Source organism: Pseudopodoces humilis, chromosome 5 (genome assembly GCF_049639895.1).
Source record: "Pseudopodoces humilis isolate 2021_Gansu_Grassland_sample_001 chromosome 5, ASM4963989v1, whole genome shotgun sequence".
Classification (NCBI taxonomy): Eukaryota; Metazoa; Chordata; class Aves; order Passeriformes; family Paridae; genus Pseudopodoces; species Pseudopodoces humilis.
This window is the reverse complement of record NC_142204.1, coordinates 63,932,154-63,958,231: the sequence shown is the minus strand read 5'-3', so window position 1 is coordinate 63,958,231 and position 26,078 is coordinate 63,932,154. Positions and strand designations below refer to the sequence as shown.

General features: G+C 35.7%; 1 protein-coding gene across 8 annotated transcripts in view; it reads left to right on the top strand.

The window, feature by feature from the left end:
- PCLO (piccolo presynaptic cytomatrix protein) overlaps positions 1-26,078 on the top strand; it is a 328,066-nt gene that overhangs the window by 176,812 nt on the left and 125,176 nt on the right. For all 8 annotated transcript variants that reach the window (XM_088054917.1, XM_088054916.1, XM_088054918.1 and 5 more), the window contains exons 7-8: positions 12,849-15,057; positions 20,204-20,340. In XM_088054917.1, the coding sequence (XP_087911043.1) occupies positions 12,849-15,057; positions 20,204-20,340 (2,346 nt within the window). The remainder of the gene's footprint in view (positions 1-12,848; positions 15,058-20,203; positions 20,341-26,078) is intronic.

The window sequence follows — 26,078 nt, the reverse complement described above, 5'->3', positions numbered from 1 at the left end:
AGATACTTGACTTGATGACTTAGAAATTACATAACAGTAATGTTCATCATGGAAGATGACTTGATGTTCACTATCCTATTCTTTCCAAGGCTCTAAAATCAGTGCATGACTGATGCTAAACAATATCTTTTTCTCAGTCTTAGCTCAGAGGCAAATAAATGCCTGGCTAATAAAGCTGAGACCCTTTAAACATTAACTGTTTCTGCAGGGTCAAAAAATTTCAGCTAAGAGGTGTTGCTTTTTCTTAGATAATATACTATATTTATATTTTAAATAGTTCCAAATAAATACAAAAAATATTCAAAATTTGCAAAATATAAAATAGAAATAATTTTTTAGTTTTCTCATTTAGATCTCCTGAACTGCTAATAATGCTAGAATAACCAGAAAATCAAATTTGACTCAAAATGAGGCACACTGAAACAAAGTCTCTGAAGTCACTGATTTTATATAGGTGAACTAATGACCAAAACTATTTTTCTGCATCAGACACTGCCTAACATCCAGTTATTTAGTGTCTCAAGTAGGCATTCCTCATCTCTATAGTGCCATTAAACATGCCATTATGGCCTGTAACTGAAGGGTGACTTTCAGTATTAAACTGTTTAAAGTTTATGTTTCTTGTCTTTCTCTCCTTGCTAAAGGTCTTAGTGGTAGCATTGTGCAGTGAATGTTTAGAAGAACCATTTTCAGGGTTATCCATTTTTTCTTTTTTTCTACCTAAATACTGTCTAATAAGTGTTCTTTTCATGTTTAGCCTGATACTCTGCAGCCCTCGTTTGTTCTTGTTTTGTGTAATACTGTTTTCCTAAACTTTATTGTGCTGGATCTGTGTTTACAGAAACATTTTCTTCTGACATCCTCACCAGCAAAAAACCATTAGTTACTTCTGCCTTTTTCAGTCTTTGGGAGCACATGTCTGACAAATCACACTCACACACAACAGTTGTGCTCTCAACCCATAAATACTGTCATTTCCTTTCTGTAAGGGCAGGTATCATCACTCTGGGCCTCAGGCTGCTATAGGTCCCAGTGAGCATCAAACTGTCTGAGACTTGAGAACAATCATTTGACTTTCTATTAACTTCTCTGGACCCAAAAAATACTGAATGACATGACTGCGAAGCCTGATACTTTGTGAAGATAAGATGTCACTAATATATTCAGTAGACAATAGTTTTTGATGGTTTGGGCTAATTTTTTTAGCTCTTGCTCTTCCACTTGTCTGAATGTGTATTTGGATGATTACATACATTTCAGGGTTTAGTTAATTTTCTTTTATTTGTAACTAAATGCTAATGGGGTTGCTAGAAATTTTAAAGCAGTGAATAAAACACATAGAAAATAAAAGAGAAGGGAACCAACCCAAATCTGTCATTCTCCTGTGAACATCTTTTAATGATTATTTCCTGTGTTTCTGTAATAGGAAACATTATATTGCATGTTTAGGGTGATTGATATAGTCCCTGTGCATATAATCAAGCAGAGCTATTTTTTATCTTGATTTTTTTTGACCTATGGCAGCAATGGACTTGATTTGGAACAAGAATAATGTATCTGAAAATGAGAGGAAAGAAGAGAGCCTTTTTCCTTTTGTATATGCAGTGAATATATATCCTAGATTCCAGGGCAGCCATAATAATTTTCATTTTTATTTTGTGTCTTGAAATACTGCTGTTACATTAAATTGTTTCTCTTTTTTTTTTTTTTTTTTTTTTGTTACATATGTAGGTTTAGAAACTGCAAATGGCACACTTTTCACATTAACTTCTGATTTTTTTGCTACCTTATCTGTATTTTTAGCTTCATTAGTGTTTAAAAGTAATCTTTGCCAACTTTCTGTCTTCCAGTCCTGCTTGTCACAATAAGCAGAAATGGGAAGAGGAAGGTCATGATTCTAAAATAGTATAATTGCTATTAAAATAGTAGGAAGAAAATTCATTAAAGGTTACTGCTTTCTTCTTCCTCATCCTTACACAGTTGCATTAAATATCACATTGCATACAAGGTTGTCATCTGATGTAATTTATCCAGGAGTAGAATACTTGTTCCTCTGAAAATGAATGTAATTACAATGCTAGTAATAGAAATTATATTTAATAATTAGTAAAATAATAAAATATAAATATTATCTCTACGTATGCCTTTATAGAGGAGAATGAGGATGTTCTAAAAATTCAGTTTTACTCAGTTGAGCTAATGAATTCCAAGCTGAGTGGCTTGTCTTTATTTCTTTGGTAAAGAGGTGGAGTTGATATCCAATCTAGTTTTAAATACAGATGATGAAGCATTTGCCACTTCTGTTTCCCAGCTCCATGGTTTAAATCTGATGCAGAGTCAACAGAGACTATAATACATCTATAAGTAAACAAACAAAAAACCAAACAAAACCCCAAACAAACAAAAAGTAAACTCTGAAAAAAATGGTAAAGTATCTTTTAAGATATTGGGTTTTTTTTTAAAAAAAGAAAGACAGGTAATCTGTTTCACTTTGGTATCCATTTAAACAGATAACATAGTGAAAGCTGGTTTTCTTCCATGAGAAGATACTCCGTTTTGTATTGGTATAGCAGATTTCTGTATGGTTTATTCAAGTGTTAATGCTTACTTTAAAAATTGGCTTTTTGAAATTTAAGGGTGGGTTCAGAGGAGGGGTTAATTGGGTTTTGTTTAATTTGTGTCACTTAAAAATGGATTTGTATCAAGCTGGAAATTCCATTTTTATATGAGAACAAGAATAGGAATATGGAGTTTTGTGTGGTCTGGCTAGTATGTGTTCTTGCTGTAGAAAAAGTGTAAAGGAAAATCCGGACATACTGTGAGTTGTTTTCACACCTCCTAAGTTTAGCCATCTGTGGCAGATGATCTACTCTGTGTGTTTGTTGTCAGGTTCAACTACATTTCTTTAAAAGGTGTGAGGGTTGTGCCTGCCCTGGGATCAACTGAGCGTAATTTAGGGGGAATGTTTGTGCTTCAGAAAATGAGGGGTGGAGGGAGATAGGAAAGAAAAGTTTCAGGCAGAGGAAGTTTAAGGGAGACACTGAGAAGCTGCAGAGAAGAGAGAGAAATACACTTGCGACATGAACTGAGGGATAGATCAGCTTGTCCAGCTGAGGCAGAGGGGCTTATGCAGAGTCTACTGCAAGACCTGAAAGCTGGTGAGTTCTTGGAATGGATTGAAGCCTGAAAGACAAGTATCAGCAATCAAGGAGAGTTTCCCAAACTTATTTTAGTTTCTATTCTCTTCTAACAATGTGTAATATTGGGACCGTGGTATATAGTAGCAGAGATGAGTAAGAAATATGTTTTCCATCAACAGAATGCATTGTGCTGGTAATTTTACGGCACTTTTGGAAAGAGAGGGGTAAATTTGATGCAGCCCATTCTGCAGGTGCACAGCAGTACGGATGAAGCCAGAGCTTAGAATATAGAAAAAGGAGGCTTAGCTGTAGGAAGGCCTGAATTAGGCAGGTGGGCACTTGGTGAGTTTGTCTAATTTGTGCCTTACAGCAGCAGCTACATTGTTCCCCAGCATGAACCACATTTGGGAGAAAGTGGTTAATCAGGGCTCTAGTCACTCTGCCACCTTTAATCTTAGACTGGGGAAGTAAAGCATTGTGAGCACATAATAAGGTATATATTGCCTGAATGATCAAACTGAGCCAAACCCAGAACCTCTGATTTCTGAGGAGGGGTGTAATTTCTGAAGAATTGAAGAGGTGGTGAGGTTCCTGCAAAAGACAAAATGATTAAAACTCTTCTTCAAGCAGATAGTGCATGAGGAGCCAAAAGCAGGAATTGAAACTCCTCTAGTTGTGGTGAGTGCGAATGACCTCCTGTCTTGAGACATTTACAGGTGGCATTTGTGTTGCATGAGGCTATTTCCACTGTTGTCAAGAGAAACAGGTGTGATTATGGAGCTGAAGAAAAATTGTACTTTCAATTCAGTAATCTGAAGGACTAGCTCAGATTAACTCTGCACATGATGCCTGTGCTTGGGCAGATGAATCCTCACACTTGTGAACAAACAAGGGCTGTGGTACAGCATGTGGTGTCTCCTCAGCTATCATCCTGTGGAGGAAGTCTGTGGTGAAGGACAGGCAGAAAAAGCCAAGATTTTCTCACAAAATTTTTGTTGTTGGTTTTTGTTTTTTTTTCCCTGTGAAACAAGATTAATATTTCCTTCTTTCAAATATAAAGGGGGGGGGTTAGTATTGATTGTTGCAGGAATTTTAGTTATTTTTTTTCCTTTTTTTAATTGTTGCTGAAAGTTTGCAAAGTAGCCTAATGTCTGTTGAATACAGATGGTGCCAATTCAGCATATGCATATCATACTGATAAGTATAAACTCTTCTGAATTTTTCTCATGAGTATTTTCTGGCCAAGATTCTCAGTTAAATTGCAAATGAAAAGAAATTAAAGTATATTCTCATTTACTGGGAAAATATCCTTTACAGTCCTATAAAATTTTCCATAGATGAGATCTGAATTTCAAATAAAATATATTATTCTATTGGAGGGGTATAACACATAATGATTTGTGTGTTACATGATGAGAAATGGTGTATCATTATTAGTATCACTATTAGTGAATGAGCCCATGCTAAGGCTATTTCATTACATGGAGAAAGATTTATTCCAATAATTTTGTTATTTGAAAATAAAGTTGACTGATGCCTTTCTTTACTGCCACAAGTAGCTTTGCAATCAACAAATCCCAAAGCTAGCAGTTAATATTTTGGTACAATATCTTTTAATATAGCTTGTTTAAATTACCAGTGGCAGAATCACATTGCCTCTATATTGAAACACATTACTAAGGTAGAGTTCTTTGTCATTAGTTAGTTAAATCCAAAAATGGGTTGTGTTGGAGACAGGGCTCATCATGTACAAACAATATATGTATCTTAATCTATCACAGTCATCAAATTGTCCACCCATGTCATAGAAATTTTGATAACTTTTGATATATTTTAATAACTTTTGATAACTTTTTATAACAGATAAGGCAGAGAAGTTTTAAACTGTCAGTGAAACAACAGAGGGGAGAAAAAGAAGTGATGACTGATTAAGGAAGACTAATTATATTGTAGTGTCATATACAATGTTATAGTATAGTCCATAGTCACCATGAATCTACAGGCTTTGTCTTAATCTTGTTAAGCACCTACCTCAGAGGAACTCTAGTTTTGCCATTTTTATTTCTCCATATAATGAATGTTTCCCTTCTTCAAGTTTTTGTTATTCAATACATAGACTCCTACATAGACTCTGTCCTCTGCTTTGTCATTTATATCATAATCTTTTAGGTTGTCAAAGTAAAATATGCTTAGCAATTCTCCTCTTCAGAAACTTTCCTGAGTCATGTGGAAGACGATGTATAGAAAAATTCACTCATTTTCTTCCTTTTGTATTTAAAAAAAATTGGATATCTTCTTGAAAGTAATTAGCAAATGAGGAAGGATTTTAATTCACAGATAGAATGACTTGTTTTAAATTCTTTATCAGGCTTTGGCCGTGGAGAAGGGCTGTAGTACTTTAGCTCTGAGAGTATGAGCTGGAGTTGATACTGAAAATGCAGCATTGCAACAAGCGTAGAATGGTATTTTCTTTCTGTGAAGGCCCTCAATAACTTTTAGTGTACTGATATATAAATAAAATACTTGAGAATATTTAACATATCTTAGTACAAAGCATATAAAGACAAGCATTTAGGAAGCATTAGTAGGTATTGCCTACCTAGGAGCTGTGTATTTCCTTCAGTGTTTTCTAGCCTTTCATAGGCAAGTATGAAACCTGTACTTGTCATTCGGAAAATAAATTCTGAACATGATACTCCAGTTTGAGGACAGGCTTTCCCTCTTCTCTCCTTTCCCCTTTCCCCTTCCTTTTCCTTATGTTTCCTTCTCTTCTTTTTCAGAGATTGAATAATGGGGAGAATATTGTGCCCATTTGGTAAAGAGATTTCAATGCAGAAGCAGTACTCAACTGAAAATTTGGCTGTTTCTATTGGCTCGACAGATGCACATTGTCTGAATCAATCTGCCAGAGATTTTTCCCCTTTGCAAATCACCTGAGATACCTGCAATTCTGTGTGCATTTTATATAATTGAACAGTGAATCTATCATGTAAACTGCTATCCCAGTACACCTTGAAAAGACAAGTAATATGGTTGCAAAGATAAATAGCAAAGGATAACAGAGGGGTAGAAGAAATTGGGAATTAAAAAGAGAATGATGAGTTTTGGAGGTAATGTTACCGTGAGTTAACCAGAAATGTTTCCCTTTTGCATAAGGCTTAAGCTATGAAAGAAAAAAAAAATTACAAAAAGTGGTGAATTGTACTTAGGCAATGGGGAAAAAGGACTGTTTTTAGTGAGCAGAAAAAGCAAACGGTATAGATATGATCTGTAGAAGTAAGGTAAGGGAATTAAAATGTAAGCTTGTGAATAATGTGTATGTTGTCTAAAATCCTTTGAATGCATATACATGGAATGTTCCAATTACACTATTTAAATCAAAGTTTTGAAACAATGGATTTCATTTTTTCTTAAAAACTTTCTTAAAAATAATTTTTTCAATGATGCATTACTGCTGATTTAAACTGCTATGTCTAAGTTTTAGAAATTGAGAAGGGAATGGCCCCATTACCTTTTATAGGCAAATTTGTCATTCCTGTTCCAAATGAATCACGAATAGTTAGTCTGTGTAAAACTGTCTTCTGTGCAAACAACTGGGAACAACTATTATGTCTGCTCTCATAAAGTAGATGAAATGTAGATTTAGATCTCTTTGAAAATCACAGTGTAAGGGCCACATCTGTCTGTAGTTTGCATATCTAATTTCCTTTGAATTTCTCCCTTCTCCTCTCAAGATCAAAAGAAGCATATGGGCTTTTATGTGTTTAACTGAGGACAGAAGTTGGTATCTCACGTCACGTCAGCTGTTAGGAAGTGCACTGTGCTGTCCTCCTTGCATTTGAAGTGAAAATGGCAATTTCTAACAATTTCACAGTGAAAATGAAAGGAGTAAGGGGATAGAAAGTACAAAAGTATTTATCTCAGGAATGAATGACTCTGACTGACATGAAGGAAAGCAAAAAAACTGAAAAAAGCTTATTGTTTCAGAATAAACTATTTCTAAAAATTTCATATTGGTGTTAATGGAAAAGAAATTTGTCTTTAGAGGCCTCCAAAGTAGGAAAAAAACCAAAACAAACCAAAAAACCTAGAGAAAATCAGACTGACTGGCATCTCAGTGCTGCTGTGTAGTGATTTAGAAACCTAGTTTTCTGCCTGACTGCTCAGTCCCCAGAGCAACATACTTGCAGAAAAGAAAAAGACAAGAGTTACATTGAAGGAAAGCTCGAGTATATTACTCATGAAGCAGGGTATTTCACTCCCTGATACACGGCCAAATTCATCTCATCAAATTAATCTTCCACTACCCTTGCCAGCAATGGCACACAAGCCAAGGCAGTACTGGTTGTATGATAAGCTTTTACTATTGTTTAGAATTTGTTTCAGAGCATGTATTACTCCATTCTCACACTGCTGATGAGACCAGCTTTTACTAAATACATGTTCCTATATATCTGCCTTACCATACACAACTCATCTGCTTTCCTTAACCAGATGGCTTCATTGGAGGGTCCCACCTTCTGTGGTTCCTCATGCTACAGAAGTGCCCCTATAGCAGCCTTAGCCAGTGGAGAAAAGCTTTTCAGTACTCTTGCTCTAATGTTTGCTAACCAGGAGTTAACATAGGTGATCCCTTCTCATCAACAGTTACCACAAAATAGATATTGAGTCCAGAAGTGTCCATAAAAACTCATATGAGAAACTTTCTTTGCACAGGACAAGTTACGAAACATTGTTCAGGACCTCTGCACATATAAGAAGATGTAGTTAAGGATTCCATACTTAAGATGAAGTACTCTAATACCTAGTGTATTATGTCAGTCTCTTTAGGATATGGGTCTCATTTGCAAGGAATTTTAAATATACTGTTACATTACCAAGAAGTCCCTAATGAATGATAGCATGTTTTCATGGATTCATTGTAGAAAATTAAATGTTTGAAATTATGAATTGCCAGAATTTCTGGCTCTTCTGGTACATTTCTAACAATGAGCAAATGCTGTAGTACTGAGTAACACATTCCAACCCTTTGTTAGAAAAACAGCTATCATACAATTGCAGTTTCAACTGTGCATTTTGGGGTTTTGTAGGGGATGCATTTGGGAAGGTTTTTGTTACATGAAAAATCCAATATGTGAGAACTGGAAAGTGGGCTACAGCATAGGCTTCACCTTAACGATCTGCATTGGTCCCAACCTTAGGTGATTTTTTTTTCTGAATGGGAGAGTAATTTCTATCCCTCCAATACTTGACATCGTATCCGGTGAAAACAGTTTACTCCCAGCAATCTCATTAACACATCAGCATTCATCTCTCAACCTTATTCTACTCCTGAGTTTTCTGATAGAGTTTATTGACTGCATGGTACTTGTTTGAAGACAAAAAAATATTCTTTGCATTGTTTTTCTGGTGGCAGAAAGAACAGAATACAGCCACCTTTCTGCTGACATTTAAAGTGTGTTGCAAATTAGCGTCAAATGTTTTGGGGAGCCTAGCCCTGCAAAAGGTGGATTCTTCTGCGGTATAGAATAGGATATTCACCATGCTGTTGAGTCTTCTGGGGATTGGCAGAGGAGTAGTCTCATCTCTAATCCACTTTACCTTTGATTTTCTCAGCACCACAGGCTGTAGTAGTCTGACATCACTGTCTATTGTATAGAGAGTCTAGTGATGACAAACTAACAAGATGCTGTCATCACAATTGTAATTGGCTTCTGCAAATGCATATATGCATACATATTGTACAAATTATTTTCAGGACTTTTCCCTACTTCTACAAAAATATATATGTATGTGCAGACTAATTTTGTCAGCTCTAAAGAGGACCAAAGAAGTTTGAGTTTGTGTTGTGATCACAGAAAATTTTAAAAGAGGAATGAATAATAAGGATTACATTTTTACTAGTAAAATTCAAAATATGAAAGAAGTATGCAAGAGTTGTATGCTCAAGTGTGAAAGCTGAGCTTCTGAGCAAATGAAACTAATATCCAAACATGGCTACCTGAATGGAGTGCAGCATATCATGTTCAAAAACCAATTTGAGAAGAGGACAAGAAAGATTGCGTAGCTAGAATCAAACATACTGTTTAGAGGTAGAAATTTATCACAGGTATCCTGAGCTATTCATTCCCCCAAAGTAAACTGTCTCTTTAAAAATGATAAAAAGCAGCAGAACATATTAGTATTTCCTAGTACTTGAAGGATTCTTGTAGTGGGTCAGAGTCTTGCTGGCTTTGTCAACAATGACTTCAAATTAAAAGAGACAAAAATAGGTAGAAAAAGGTATTTTTAGAAAGATTCACAAGGAACAGAATGGTCATTGCAAAGGAGTTATTCCAAAGTCACTACACAATTTAACAGTGCTCACAAGTCTTTATCCAGATGACCTCTATAAATTCAAGCTCAGACTATAACTCACATCAAGACTAATGCATATTGGCAAGGCAGAGAAGCAAGATTTTGCTAAGTCTGTTTGCATGCAACCTTCAGCTCAGTCTTTTGACTTCCTTACTGTGATGTTATCTTGCCACTGAACTGCAAGACTGAGGAGACTTCCTCCTATGTTTATTTTGAAACTTTGTTAGACTTAAGGAGTCGTGGTGGAAGGGGAAGATATTTGTACCTCAGTTCTTTAGTTTGTAGTATTGGGGAGAACATCTCTGTAGCTTTATTTCAAGCATGAGCTTTGGCTCTATTTTAACAAGGTCAGCTTTGCCTCAGCAGCAGATCTGATTACCATTAAATCCACCCTAAAGGGATATCCCAGACTAGTATAAAATCATACAAGGGTCAGCCATAAATTAATAACATTTATATGAGCATCATGGTAAAAGAAAAAAACAGTATAATTTACTTCTAGTTCTTGGAAATTACACTCAACATTTAGAATGATCATTTGCTAAACAAAAAATTATTTTTAAAAATTAACTAGGATGCTAATAGTTATCTAGAAGTAAACTGACTAGAAATAAGATGAAAAATATGGTAAAATATAGTAGAAAAATTCATTGTTTATTCAGTCAGAGAGTTTGCTAAGGTCACCTGTCTGACATCTAACTTAACCTTTAGCCAGTGATTATAAGGTCTAAGAATGCCTGCTTGTATTTGATAGATTTATGTGGCTCCAGAGTGGTCTCATGAAGGTTTCTGCCCCATCTTTTCTTTGGTTACTTCAAGTATGAAATGAGCATACGACTATAAATGTGAGACAATGACCAAAACTATAGAGATAGGACTAAACAGCACAATTTCTCCTTTCCACTCCCAATTCTTTTTGATAAAAAGATTAGAATTTGGCAAAGGTCAGCCGTAGCTTGCCTTTTTTTTTTTTTTTCATGCTATTTAACAAATTCAAAGGAAATGCAAATACTACTAACAGCCACTTTAAAGTTGTCTGTCAGAATACTGCAGTTCAATTTCCCTTCAACCTACTAAGGCAGCTCACAGGTAGCATGCTAACATAAGTGATGATGGAAATATCCAGGAACAAGAAACAGGCACACATTTTACTACAGTATTAATTTTCTTGTTCTTGTGTCAGTATAAATCTCAAGTAAAAGGAATTAAGTCTTCCTTTTGTGAGAATAGTAGCTAAAAATGAGAGGTTATCAATACCTTTTTAAAAAACAAATGGTACATTTTCCTATGATATCTATTAGTTTAAGTTTCTTCATATGCAAGGAGATTTAAAAACAATTTTTTTTGTTAAAATGCACAGTAATCTGGCACTGAGGTTTATGCATCAGAAACTTAACTATTATCTGAAAAATATTAATTCCATAAAGTATTGTAGACCTTCTAATGACTGTTTTATTAATAGTGCTTCCCAATACCAATGACCATCTGTGAGTTCTTCACCATCTGTGATTCCTATTTCAGTTCAGGCAAGGGAAATAACAGTGGTATTACACTGATTTTACAATATAAAACATCAGCCAACTAGACCTACTGTAGATGATTAATTTGTCTTTGCTTATAAGTGCATGCTGAGCAAGATAAAATTAGCTCCTTTGATTTGTTGGCACAACATGGGTTTGAGACATGGCCATGGGAAGCTGAAAAGATTAAATTGCTTTTATTGAAATCTGAAACATGAAAAAGTTGATGGAATTTAGATAGAGAGAATGAAAGAGCTTAAATGGCACTTTAAAATGTAGTGAATATTTCCTTAAAAATCCATGGCAAACAATGTGATTATTGTAATTCTTTAAAGCTAGGTAATAGAGGAGCAGCAAAAGGGAATTCTTAATACTTCTTAAAAACTTGTATTGCTTGTTGATGCCATGTTAAAATAAACTGAGATAATACTGATGTATAAACTCCTACTTAAAATTAATATTATTTGTATCTTATCTGAGTGAAGTAGAATTTATTTCTAAAGAAATACCATGTTTAAAAGCAGTTAATCCTTGCAGAAATGCTGTCCTTGTCTGCAGAGGCGGGAGAGTCAATTTGATCAGTATTGTTTTTATTCTGCTCTTAATAAACTGAGCTAAAATGTTTCCATATGTTGGTATTAACATGTCACCTGCATTCTGTAATGGCTGAGCTGATTTTTCTTTTGTTTCAGTGTGTGTAGATCAATCTCTTTTCCTTTGCTAAGGCAAAGTTTGTAAGAAGCTATTAGGGAGATAGGATACAATTTCAAAATCATTCAGGTCCCACCTCTTAATCTCTATACATTGCATGGGAGTCTAAACTTCAAAACTAAAAAAAAAAAAAATATATCAAAAACATTAGTATTTTGGGATGCAAACTGAATTGCATCTAACCAGTTGCATTGCCTACTTTCCTAGCTAATGAAGAGAGATTAGCAACTCAAAAAAAGTTAATTATCAGCCTAAGGCAGATAGTTGTACATCAGGATGAATGAATCACTCTTCTACCATTAACTGTGGGGAAGTCTGGACATCTAGACAGAATTAAATCCCTATAATTTTACACTGCTTAGTTTTTTTTAAGTTTTAAACTGTAGCTTTCTAAACAGAACAAATTTCATTTATAAAAGTCTTCAGTGAACTGAAGAAAGCTTATACCAGTTTTGTAAGAGGCAAGAAAATCCCATAAAAATACATATATATATATTTAGCATCAGATATAAGGCAAAAATGATCACATAAGAACTACTTGTCTTGTCACTAGGATGTTCTGCTTTGTTGTCTGGATTTCAGTACAAGTTATAGCTTATGGGTGTGCATTCAGTGTCTGGCTCAGAGTCATCTATACAACAATAGAGATTATACGTAAATTTAAATATGAATGTGAATGTAAGTACATTTATAATTATACAGATGTTTTTATTAAAATAAATGTTATATAAAAGGGAGGTATATATGTGTATATATTCCCCTCCCATACACATATGTGTTGAATATGTTTATGTATAAGCATTCAGAAATTAAAAAAAAAAACAGAAAAAACTTTTAAATTACCATTGATTCAATTTTAAGAATATAAGGTGTATTTTTTAATCTTAGGCTAAACAAAGTCCTAGTGAGCATCACCCTTATTTTTGCATTAGATTGCTCATCTTTAGCAGACTGATAGCCATTTTTCTTTCTATTTTTTGCTGCTTAATCACAGATACAAAATTTTCTCTGTCTTAAGGAAAGTATGTGGCTAAGTTAAAAAGACACCCTGAAAAAAAATATAAATTTATGACAAATTTCCATCCAGAATAGTGATTCAGTCTTGTTTCTTCTGTTGCAGTCAAAAGGCTCTTCAAGCATGACTCCATCCAGCACTCAAAAGAAGGTGAAGAGGACTCTTCCCAATCCACCTCCAGAGGAAGCAACAGCAGGAACTCAGTCCCCATATACTTCTGTGGGATCAGTTTCACGGAGAAGGATTTGTAGGACCACCACTATGGCCAGAGCCAAAATTCTTCAGGATATAGACAGGGAATTGGATCTGGTTGAACGTGAATCAGCCAAGCTTAGGAAGAAGCAAGCAGAGCTAGATGAGGAGGAAAAAGAAATAGATGCCAAGTTGAGATACTTGGAAATGGGCATTAATAGGAGGAAAGAAGCCCTACTAAAAGAAAGAGAAAAGAGAGAGCGTGCCTATCTCCAAGGAGTAGCAGAAGAACGTGATTATATGTCAGACAGTGAAGTTAATAATACCAGGTCAACCAGAATAGAAACTCAACATGGCTTGGAAAGACCACGTACTGCACCCCAGACAGAATTTAACCAATTTATACCACCACAAACCCAGCCAGAAACACAGTTTGCCCCTGCTACAAGCCCATATGCTCAATATCAATATTCATCTCCTGCCCTTCCAACTCAAGCACCAACTCAATTTACACAGCAGTCACATTACCAACAACAGCAGCCTTTGTATCACCAGCAGGTTTCACCCTATCAGACCCAGACAGCATTCCAGACAGGAGCTACTATGTCCTTTACCCCACAGGCTCAACCTCCACCATCTCAACAGCCATCATATCAGCTCCCATCACAGATGATGGTGATACAGCCAAAGCCAAGACAGACCACATTATATTTGGAGCCTAAGATAACAACAAACTATGATGTAATTCGCAATCAGCCTCTCATGATAGCACCAGTTTCAACTGACAATACTTACGCAGTTTCCCAGCTGGGCAGTAAATACTCCACCTTGGACTTAAGGATAGGACTAGACGAGAGAAACAGCATAGCGAGCAGCCCTATATCAAGCATATCTGCAGATTCATTCTATGCAGATATAGACCACCACCATACACCCCGAAATTATGTGCTGATTGATGATATAGGAGAACTTACTAAAGGAACAGGAACTCTTGGTTCCAGTTTTAGCCTCCATGAGAAAGATCTGACCAAAACAGATCGACTTCTTCGCACAACTGAGGCCAGGAGAGCACAAGAAGTGTCAGACTTCTTAGCACCACTACAGACTTCCTCTAGGTTACATTCCTATGTTAAAGCTGATGAAGACCCAATGGAGGACCCTTACGAGCTCAAACTTCTGAAACACCAGATAAAGCAAGAGTTCCGTAGAGGTGCAGAAAGTCTCGATCATCTGGCTGGCCTGTCACAGTATTACCACGGAGAGGGCAGCTACAGGCATTTTCCAAAATCTGAGAAATATAGCATAGGTAGGCTTACTCTTGAGAAACAGGCTGCTAAGCAGCTCCCAGCAGCCCTTCTTTACCAGAAGCAGTCAAAACACAAGAAAGCCTTGATAGACCCCAAACTAACAAAGTTTTCACCTATCCAAGAAAGCAGAGACCTTGAGCCTGACTATTCAAGCTATATGACTTCTAGCACTTCAACACTTGGGGGAATTACTACTAGGGCAAGGCTTCTTCAGGATGATATCACTTATGGCCTTAGAAAAAACATCAGTGACCAACAGAAGTACATGGGGCCACCACTGACGTCATCCATTGGAGCAGGCCTTGGGACTGCACTAGGTCCAACAATGAGAGCCACACTACAAGACGAAGCAGACAAGTCTTATAGCAGTGGTAGTAGATCTAGGCCCTCATCTAGGCCCTCCTCAGTGTATGGGCTCGATTTGTCACTGAAAAGGGATTCTTCCAGTTCTTCTTTAAGACTGAAAGCCCAAGAAGCTGAACCTTTAGATGTTTCCTTTAGCCATGCAGCACCTTCTGGAAGAACTAAACCCACCAGTCTACCTATTAGCCAAAGTAGGGGAAGGATCCCAATAGTAGCGCAGAACTCAGAGGAGGAGAGCCCACTAAGTCCTGTTGGACAGCCAATGGGAATGGCAAGAGCGGCAGCTGGACCCTTGCCACCAATATCTGCAGATACCAGGGACCAGTTTGGATCGAGCCATTCATTACCTGAGGTCCAGCAGCATATGAGGGAGGAGTCACGGACTCGAGGCTATGATCGAGATATAGCCTTCATCATGGATGACTTCCAGCATGCCATGTCAGACAGTGAAGGTAAATTAGGCCTCAGACTGGTATCTTACTATCACAACACAAATCCTCATTTCTATGCATGTGTCTGATTTTTGTTACACTTCAAAGACTTGTTCTTTTTCTGTTCCTTGGTGCATCTTCTGTGTATCTACATTTTGGGGGGTTGATTTGTTTTGTCTTTTTTGATATTTTTTATTTTACCCTAACAGTTTCTGGATGGTGTTAAACTACTATAGCATGCTACTATATTGTTGTTGATTTGCTTTCCTTTTGGTTTGCTTGTGCATTTTCCTTTTCACTTGTTTATGTCTACTTTTCAATGATACTGTGTAGAACATTCCATGTACAGTACAGACTCTGCCATCAGTCTTTATGTGCAGCTCTCTCCAGTGACTGTGAATCATTGAACTTATTTGCAATAGTTTTTGTTGGGATTTGGAAATAATCTCCCAAATCTCTAAAAAACTCCAGTAACTTTATGTGCATGAAATTTCATGATAGAACTGAAAAAAATTATAATTCCATCTCCCGATGCACCAATTTAGATCTGTGTTTATATAGAAATAGTCTGTTCATTAAGTACATATTATATGTTAGAACCATATAGAGCTTAACATGATAGCAAAATAACGTTCTACGTATAGTTTGTTGAAAGCATCCTGTCATGTGGACTTCTGTGCAATCAGAATTGTGATTATGTAAGATAATTTGTCATTTGAATGGTGCAAGACAATCTCATCCTTCAATAAACTTACATAAAGTATTTTACTTCTGTTGATGGATTATGCAGTGTAGCTGGTTTTATATGCACCCCATACACGTCTGCCAAATAAGCACAAGAGTTCATCTCACTTAAGTTCATGAAAGGAACCTTTCTGATGTATTATAAATAGTGCAATTAAAAATGCTGCTTCTGAATAAGTACAGCAGAATGTTAAACTGATGTTGAGTACTTAATAATTGCAAATTATGTATCAGTTTTGTTTGAGTCAGTTCAGACTTAATTTATTCTAAATTGTTTAAAAATCAGAAAGACAGTTTAAGGCAAATGAAATGAATATGTTCAAAATTGTATGCGCTCCCTTAACTTTTTCTTATGTGTATTTACTGCACAATAAAAGAGACTTTGCATGCGCTCTATTGTTTGTAAATGGCAATGATTGTCTCAAAAGACACATTTGCATGATTATGAAGTAGTATGGTTTATTTTTCACATTTCTACTAACCTCCGTCCATTATTGCATTATTGGTTTTTTACACATGCTGAATCTTTCATAAGCATTAGAAAAAATGATCTATTTGCCTTTCTCATACTTCATACTAAGGGCTTTATTCTCTAAGTTTCTCTTCATATTTCTTAGATATTTATAACCCCCTGATGAACTCTGTGTTTCTGGAGAGACTCATGGTCATCAGCTTTTTTGATACTTATCAAAAGCTTAACTGTTTTTATTGTTCTTGAATCCTTATTACACAGAGTCCTATAATTAAATCTGAAAGCAGTTGAGAGGAACTCCTGGAGTTGCAAGTCATATCATTCTTCCTAAATAAGCAGATGCTGTCTTGTCTCCTCTCAGCTTGTGACTTTCATGGGTCATTCCAGAGTCACATTGTGAAAGATACAGGACTTTTTCTCCTGAAAACTTGAGGAGAACCAACCTGGACCAAAAAAAATCCAATCTGATTCTATTCTACCTCATATGAACAGGGAATATGAATAGGGAATTATATACCTGCCATACAGTGCATTATATTTCTCATATATATTTGTACAAGACATACATGTAACACCTCAAGTTGAACACATTACAGTTTTAAATCAGTCTCTCTTTTTAAATTAGTTCAACCCTTTCAGTAGTATTCTAATTCAATTCACATATTCTGTATTAGATTGATATGTCACTCAGGGCTTCCCCTTTCAGCCATCTTTTTCTAATTCCTATCAAATTTTGTCTTCACAAGTAGCCTACTTCTTGGGAAACCAAAACACTTCATGAAATTACTTTCAAATATGCAGTCTAATAGCAAGTAACCTGTATTGAAAATAATTAATAATTTTGGTGTAAGATAAAAAGTGTTCAAAAGAAGCAATTGCATTTCTACAGAAAGTAATGGCCTTCTTTTTTAGGGACTGCAATCTTCTCTGTAGTGATCTGATGCTCTGACAGTGCACAGCTATTCTGACATGTTTCATCTGACCTTTTAGCACAATTTGCTTTGCAGCTTCTCTTTATTTTAAGCAACTGCTGCATGGTCTTGATGAGATTTCATTAAAAGAAATCAATCTTAAGTACTGTCTTAGGAAAACTCTTCTTGTGATACAGCTTGGTTTATCATCTTAAGAGACTTTTAAAAATTAATTTAAGTTTAAATGTCAAATTTAAATTTCTTTTCTTTGGTTCTAACTCAGAGACATGCTTGACTTTCTTTTCATTTTTTATAAGTGACACCCATAACAAATACTAGAAGAGAATGCAAATAGGACTTTGAGTCCAAACCTGTTTTTGACTAAGTACATACTGTAACAAATATTAAAACTGTGCTTCAAGACATACGTAGTGCTTACACTGGGATTTCAAACTTCAAACTGGTTAAAAAAGTAGCCTTAGTGTCAAAAGAGCACAACATCCAGAGCTGCCCTTTGAAAATAAACAGCATTATGGCATCTTGAAACACCTGGAATTTTTTTCAGAGTTCCCAGTACTGTGAATACTGATCCAGCAAGTAGATCTCTGTCAACCCCACAGCTGCTACTTTCCACACATTATTAAGTATGCTGAAGATACTAATTTTCAAGAACACTGAAGCTAGTACTCAATTTTATAAACATAAATAGCCCTTGCTGTTCAGAAGATAATAAAATGTACCATTTCTCACCTCAAGTATTTTTTTTCTTTTATATGCTAGTTTGGCAATTCTTCGACAGAGTTTAGAAATTTTAAATTGAGATATCAAGTCATCAAGATATCAACACAGCCGATTCCTTGTAATTTTTCATCTGTGTGATTTAGAGTGATTGCTGTTACTTCTCAGATTTTCTTGGATCCCACAGCCTGGAGTTCAATCACAGCTGGTTTATCTGTTTGGGTGGAACCATCTGGCTGCATTCTGTTAGCCTTAGAATAAAAGGATGACTTCTCTAAGACTGTCAGTGGTTCATCTTGGCTGTTGTGAGCTTTCCAGCTGTAACAGATCCCAGCTGTGCAAGCCAAGCAAAGCCAATGGAGTGTGTATGTGCATGTGAGTGTGGTGTGTGTGTGTGTGTCTGTATACACATACATTTATAACTTCTTAAATTTCAATAAAATATACACATTCATCACAGTTTGATTAAAAGAAAGAAAGAAAAAAAAAAGTAGGCTGGTCTGAATTGCAGTATGGAATTCTACACTTTGAAGAGAAGTAATCCAGGAAAAGTTATTTCAAATGAGGCAGGAGGAAAAAAGAAATCATTCTTTCATCTGCTAAGATGATGACACAGATTGTGATAGCCAGCATTAGCATCTGGGGTCAGGATTATGTGTTAGGTTCTTCATGCAATCTTCAGAAAGAAGTTTTATCAGGATGAGTTATGAATGAGCCTGCTTTGTGCAGGTACTGGTCACCTGGCATAAATGTGTAAAGTGTGAAATATTTGCATGCTAGATCATAATGATTTATTTATAGGAGTTAATAACTGATCAGTAGCAAGATAAGCATCAGCCTCTAATAATGTTTCATATATGCTTATCTAAATAATATTAAATAAACCTTTTCATGTTAGATTAAGTTTATGCACAGTCAAGGAAGAGACTGCATAATATCTGAAATCAAGATTAAAAATTTTCTGAAGGCTTAATATAATATAGAGTGTTGGTTTTACCACATGCAACATATTCTTTTCAAAAAGGTCATGCATATAAATTTATCCTCCTTTTGGAAAATTTTAAGAAAATAATAATGAAAAAACACAATTTCCTTTTTTTCCCAAAACCATTTTTTAAAAATTATTTCTTAAATCAAATAGATAATGTTTACTTTCACAACTAAATAGGAAAGATTGCTAACACTACCATTTTTCCTTTTAAATTCTTTTCTGTGTCATGTGCATTCACTCTTGTTACTACAGCAAAAACTGATCTTATTTAAGGTTTGCAATTCCTTGTGGTTTTGCTGAAACAAATATTGTCTTCCTTTGATTTCCAAATTTATCTTGCTTAATAAAGCATACAATTCAAGCTTGCCTTACATTCTGCATTGCATTATCTGAGCAATGCATTGGTTTACACTGATTGGCAACATAGATGAAAAGAGGAGATGATTCTCATCCCAATGGAGTGACACCAATGTCAGTTGACCCAATAGTCCGTAAACATAAATAAATGCATTTGAAAACTGATTCCAGTGAAATGACATCACTTGATCCCCAAAAGATGTGTAGTACAACACTTACTGTTGCAAACAGAATATTAGTCTCATAGAATTTTTGCAAAAAGAACATTAAAAATCCATACACAAAGGTTCATACTGCAAAATCGGGGGATGGAATTAAAAATGAGAACACCTGTAATATTGCTGCTTAGAATTTCAGTAACTAGGTTGGTTTCCTATCTTTTTTTGATTTGGCTTGATATCAATTTCATAAAGAAATTTCATAAATATCTTGGTTTGATATCAATTTCATAAAGAAATAATTTTCTTATATGTAGTTCTAGATTATTTCAAAATATTTGGAACAATATTCAGTTCAGAAATTTGGGAATTAGTGGAGTTTGCATTTTGAGAGCTGGTTATTTTGGGTTTTGATTTGGATTTTCTGAGTTTGGGTTTTTTTTTTCCTTAGTCTGCTGCAAAATAAATAATATGACTAAGTTTTTCTCAGCAAACATTTTAAAGATATGTGAAATCTGCAGTGTATTTCTCAGCTGCCAGAAGGAGGATGTGGCTATAGCACTTGGTAGATTTCTTCTGTATTTATTATCCATGGTTCTGACATAAAGAGAATCTTCTCCCTTTGCTGTCTCACAGCTAAATAATGCTCAAGTTCAATGTCTCAAGTCTCACCTAACTTTGCTTTAGCTGCATGGCCAGTTAGTAACCACTCTGCATGTTTGCTATGCACAATGCACATTCTTGCCCTTTGCCCAGCACTGGACCAGAGCATTTGACCTGTCCTTGGTTTTCAAAGCCTATCATCTCCGTCGGGAAGAAACAGATTGGTTTGACAAGCCCAGAGAGCCTCGTTTGGAGAATGGACACATCCTTGACAGAAGGCTGCCAGAGAAGTTGTCACACTCTCGACCACTAAGTCAACACCAAGATCAAGTAAGCTTCAAATTAGATGTGCCTCTAGTTTTATAAATTATTGATAATTTAATCATACTGTCCAATGGTTCCCATAGCAACTACAGGATTACTCCAAATCCAGCTACATTCAGCTGAAGTGCTGTTGAACCTGTATTCATCATCAACATTTGATGATGAAATTCCTCTAAAATTCAGTATTAATTTTGCAGGTTGTGTTTTGACATTTGAAATATAATTGAAATAATCTATACCTTAAGTATTCCTGTTGGTGGGAAAAAAAAAAGGTAAAAAGAAAACTATTAGTTTAATTTTCCTTTACCAGCTCTAACTCACCCAAATTAAAGTCCCTTCTTTTAGTAGTTGAAGGAAAGTTGAAGAAAATAATTCCATTATCCTGTTGACATTTTTTCAGTTGGTAAGTATAATCCCAACAGTCTGTGATAAATTATTGAAAAAGTCAGCTAGACTTTATCAATTGAATACTTAGAATATTTAATTTATTAGAGAGAGAAAGAAAAATATCATGGTCTACTTTTCAAGCTTGCCAACTTTGACATCTAGTTTACTTTAGTGTACTCTCCAATTTCCATTTTTTTATTAACAAAGTTTATGTATTTCAAATCTTTAAGGTCTTCAGATGCTTGTTTCATACTGATTGATTTAGGTTATATCCTGATATATTCTTATGTTTTGATTTAGATTACATTTTTACATGAGATCCAATGAATGCAATGAGTTCATATCCTCTAGACAAGAGGAAATAACCTCAAATTGTGCCAGGGGAGGTTTAGATTGGATATTAGGAAAAATGTCTTTGTGGAAAGGGTGGTCATTGGAACAGGCTGCCCAGGGAAATGGTAGAGTCATCATCCCTGGAATTGTCAAGAAACCTGTGGATATGACACTTGAGGACATGGTTTGTGGTGAACATGGTTGACAATTGGACTTGATCATCTTGGATATCTTTTCCAATCTTAACAATTCTGTGATTCTGAGAGAAGGTATTGCATGGCCCTTCTGTGACACTTAATAGCTTATATTGCTCACATTAATTCCTCAGATAACATACAGAACAGGAATATCCCACCATCATGCAGCCTTTAGAAGTTTTATGCTGGTGAGCATTTTCACTGACATATGGCCATCAAATATAGGTTTTGTGAAGCAACGCGTAGATTTTATGAAGTAGGTGTTAAAATGTCTTACAATACAAGCTGTCATTTATTTTTCCCTCCTTTCCCATCCCTAGCATATATTGAGATTCACACACCCTAGGTTGTACTGAGCCTACTCATTTTATGTTGAGAAAACGGGATTTACACAATATAATTCTTATAGCTATCTATTCAAATAGTTCTATGATTCTATGAATCAACTTAATTGCAAGATAAAGGGTGTTTTTGAGCCTTAAAAGCTCTTAATATCACTGACAATAGTTTAAAAAATTGTCTCTCTGAGCACTTTAATCCTCACAAGAAACTTTTATTATTCTAAGCATACATAATTGTATTTTACCACTACAGCTTTCTGAGGTAAAACTGAAAATCTTCCTTGAAAATCAGGTTTGTCCAAAAGGATTATTGCTAACCCTGAGCTCTGTGGTAAGGAGGCAGTTAGTAAGATACACTTAACTTCTAGAGCTCCAGAGCTTTTGTCCTAGGAAACAGTTCCAAGGCCAGGTCTTAGTCACAGAGATCCGATCTTTGTTTTTTTCTCTCATATAAGTAGCACTATATTAGGACTGGTTGAAAAATTTTGTTCAAAATTTTTTAGCAGTAAGTTTAAAAGGACTAAGAGTTTTTGTTTTCCTGGATATTCCCAGGAAGAATATATGTATTTTTTTCCTCTTTAAAGCTGTTGAGATATCCTCATGCTTATATAGAAACAGAGGTACATCTTTAAAATCTTGCCAAAGGCATTTTTTAAGTTTTTGTGAAATATGGGATGTAAATTGGAGAGTGAACATGTTCTAAATAACTGTGTCTCATGCCATGTAAAGCCTCAGCAGAAGAGAAGTGATATGTGAGGAGAAGCTTTGCAACAGTTCTTTCTTCTGCTTCCATCCGGGTTAGCTGCTGTCAGTCACAAACTAGTACAAAATAGTATCATTGACTCTGCAGAAGGGAGAAATTCCAGGTCTCAGAAAGTCCACATCATCTACCTAATCAAAATGTTACTCTGAGCTTGTGTACAATGTCTTCTGTGAGCATTTGTTTAAGATAATTTAAAAATCAATATATATTCAGGCACATCCATAAATTAAATTGCTTTGTAACAGGATAAAAAGGGCCAGAGATATTTTTAAAAAGTTTCATTAGCTCCACACTGAGTTGCGAAATACTTAGCAATAGAAGAAAGTAAATCAGCATCTATTTTTACAGGTACTCTATTTCTATATCAACACTATTTTTTTTAGCATTAGTATTATATTTTCAAGCAATGAAGGCAAATAAACCATGTCAGGCCAATGAAAGTGGAGAGGCAAAGTAAGCACTCTCTAAGGGCTTTTTCAGCCCTGTGTGTACAAAAGGGTTAATTAGTTCATTGTGCCATGCTGTCTGTCTCCTGTATCCACACCTCAGTCCTGCACAGGAACCTGTAGTGTCCAAGTCTAATGTACTCTAGAGACAAAACTGGCAATTCTTTATCCATCCAGGACCACCTGAGCATTTCCACCTTCATCCAGACCTTCCTTTGCTGCCAATGATTTTCTGGAACCAGTTAGGAGGGAATTTTCCTGGTTAGCACAGGAATTAAGCCATTATAACTCCCTTAATATCCCTTATTGAGCTCAAAACAGCCACAGAAAGAATAATTTGCATCAATAGCATTAATCTGCTTGTAATGTATCAATCAATGTTTTCAAATACACTTATTTTCTCTAAATTTGTTATTTTTATGATCTTCTGTGTTAAAAAATTAAAATATTTTAATGACCACTACAATATGTGTATTCCAGAAGATTTTGACTCATACATGTGAAACACCAATTTTCTTACTAGATGAAATCAGAACTGCTTGATTACATCCCACAGAGCCTGCACAAACAAATAAATAAAGCACAACCCTGAGCTTTTGAAGCAAGAATGCAGTGGAGTGACAACTTTGAACCTCCAGGTTTCCACGGATTTTTTATAACCCAGCAGTTTAAGCTCACATACTGTATTATAAATATTAAAATATATTTGTTTCTATAGCAACTTCTGTGGTGCTATTTAGTATTCTAAATCTCGCTAAATTGTAGTTCAGTTGAATATCTTAAAAGCCATTTCCCAATGTATTGATTCTGGACTGCTTCCCTGAGGAGGTAAGACCTTATCAATACATAATCTATTGTAGAATTCCCACTGATTGCTGTTAACCTCAACAGTTTACTTAGTCATTGCCAGTTCACCAGAAACTTCTTTAAACCTCCAGGTATCAAGAGGTTTTTTTTCTTATTATTTTCTGTGAAAATTATTTGCATATCCTGAACTAAACTGGCTGTTACAAAGTGTGGGAAAGAACAGTAGGAGGAGGTGACAGGACAGTAAAATTTCATGAGAAGGGCATGGAAAATGACAGTATAGTAAGAGACAATAAATGTTTTTCAGGAAGGGGTTTTAAATACTTGCAATCATCATAGGTGAGGTTTTTTAAGCCCTAAATGAATAATAAAATCCTAAACTCATCCTAATGATAGTATATTGCTGTCAGTTCATTTAGGCAACAGTTTTCTAATCACAAAAAAAGACAAGGGTCTTAGACATGAAACCTTTTGAATGCAATTCCCTATTTCTAAACACCCTAAAAGTTATATGCTTTTCTCCTCATTCATGAGTCACTGCCATTCTCTTGAAACTTAAGTCAAGCCTTTTTAGGGGCACTTGACTATTTAGAAATTTTGAAAAAAATGGGTCATAAGGTGAGCATTGGGGCTAAAATGAGGAAACACCATTTGTGACAGAGATATAGAAGGCTACCTGCAAACTTTTGTTCCACATTTTTGAAGTCCATCTACTTAGTTTTTATTGTTTTCCAATTAGCGAGGAGAATTTATTTTAAATTGTAGTAAACTGTTTTCTGTTAGAGACTTTGTGGGGGGGGTAAGCACATTTTGTGATTGAGATTCTGTGAAAATGTGATGAGAAATGTGACATTTCCAACTTTAGTGTAATTGCTAAAATATTTAATCTAAAGAGTGGCTTGTTAGCCACCCCCTCGCTGTAATTCATGAAGGAATTTAGCCGGCAGTGCCTCATTTCTTAGTCACTCAGAAATATATTCCTCTCTGCATACCAAAATGACTTCTGGAGCAAAGATCAGTGTTGAATTTACCTATTACAGAAGGAAATGCAACTCACTTTGCAATTTATTAGTTGAGTATTGAACAGGAATATTGTGTTTGTTAAGTTTTTACTCAGTGCGTCTTTTGCAAATTATCTCCATCACTGGGGATCTATCAGTAGAAAGAACTTTCCACCTTGAGGATTTCTAGAGAACTCAACATTTGGGCTCTGCACAGAGGGAATTTAGAAATTCAAAGGGGCAGAATTACCACAGCTGAAGAAATTCTTGGTACCAGCTTGCACAGGCCTTGTGTGCTCATACAAGTACCTGTGGTGTTCAGAAATTAGGATGGATACTGCCTAACCCACCACCTTGAGCATCCACCATCTTGTTCCAGGATACCTACCTCAGGTAAAGTTTCCCTTGAAAATGATATTTCCCAGAGACAACAACCAACTGTAGCTGTTGAGAATCACCTTATCAGGTCCTGTCCAACACCAGTGGAATGGAAGATGCAGCAACATTTAAAACCAGGAATGACTATGACTTTGGTGATCCAATCCAAAGATGAGTTGAAACATTATAGATGTGGCTATGGCCTGGAATATTAAAATACAGTTCATGAATTGTATTTCTTAAATATAGCACTGGGGAAATTTTTTCTTCTTGATTTTCCTCTTTAACTTATAATATTCCCTTTTATGAGTCTTCCATAGTTTGTTTGTTTATCAGACAAAACACTTAATGACAACAGGAAATGAAATGCATTTTTAAACTCATCTTCTGTGGCAGTCTTAGAAACCCTCAGCACAATTATTTCCCATTCATTCCATTTTTGGAGGGCCTTTGAGCTGACTAATAACATGAAACACATGACCAGCGCTTACATTTCCTGAGGAAGAGGATGATATGCCAGTGCAAAGTTACAAATCAAGTGTAGTGAATTCTCCCAAAGAGGTGAGGAAGGATCTTCATGACAGGGACAGATGGCAGAAATCTCTGGGGTTCATAGCAGGTAAGTGGGATCTAGTGAACTTTTGCCCTGTGACCCAAGTCTGGGCTTGTGGACTTGGTGTTCTCCATTCGTGCAGCTGTGCAGTGGAAGCATGGCCCCTCTGCACCACTTTGGATTTCCACTGTCACAGCTGCGCAGCTTCAGTGGGGTCCCTCTCTGTCTTCACTGGGGAAATGGGGGGAAGAGTCAGCTAGAAGGGATTCCTGGCATATATTCAGGTGAAGGGAAACCAACTTTAGTGGAAGTAAGGTGTGAACAATTGGAAGCACAAAATAATTTATGTTCTACAGGTTTTGAAATATTTTAGTAAATTTTCAGATAAGTTTTCAGATTAATTTCAGATTAATGTGTGTATTACAGGTTGTGAAATATTCTAGTAAATTCCAGATAAATATGCTCACCAATGATTAAAGCAAAACATCAAGAACAATGTAATTTTTCTCAGTATTACCTATTTACAGCAACCACTGTT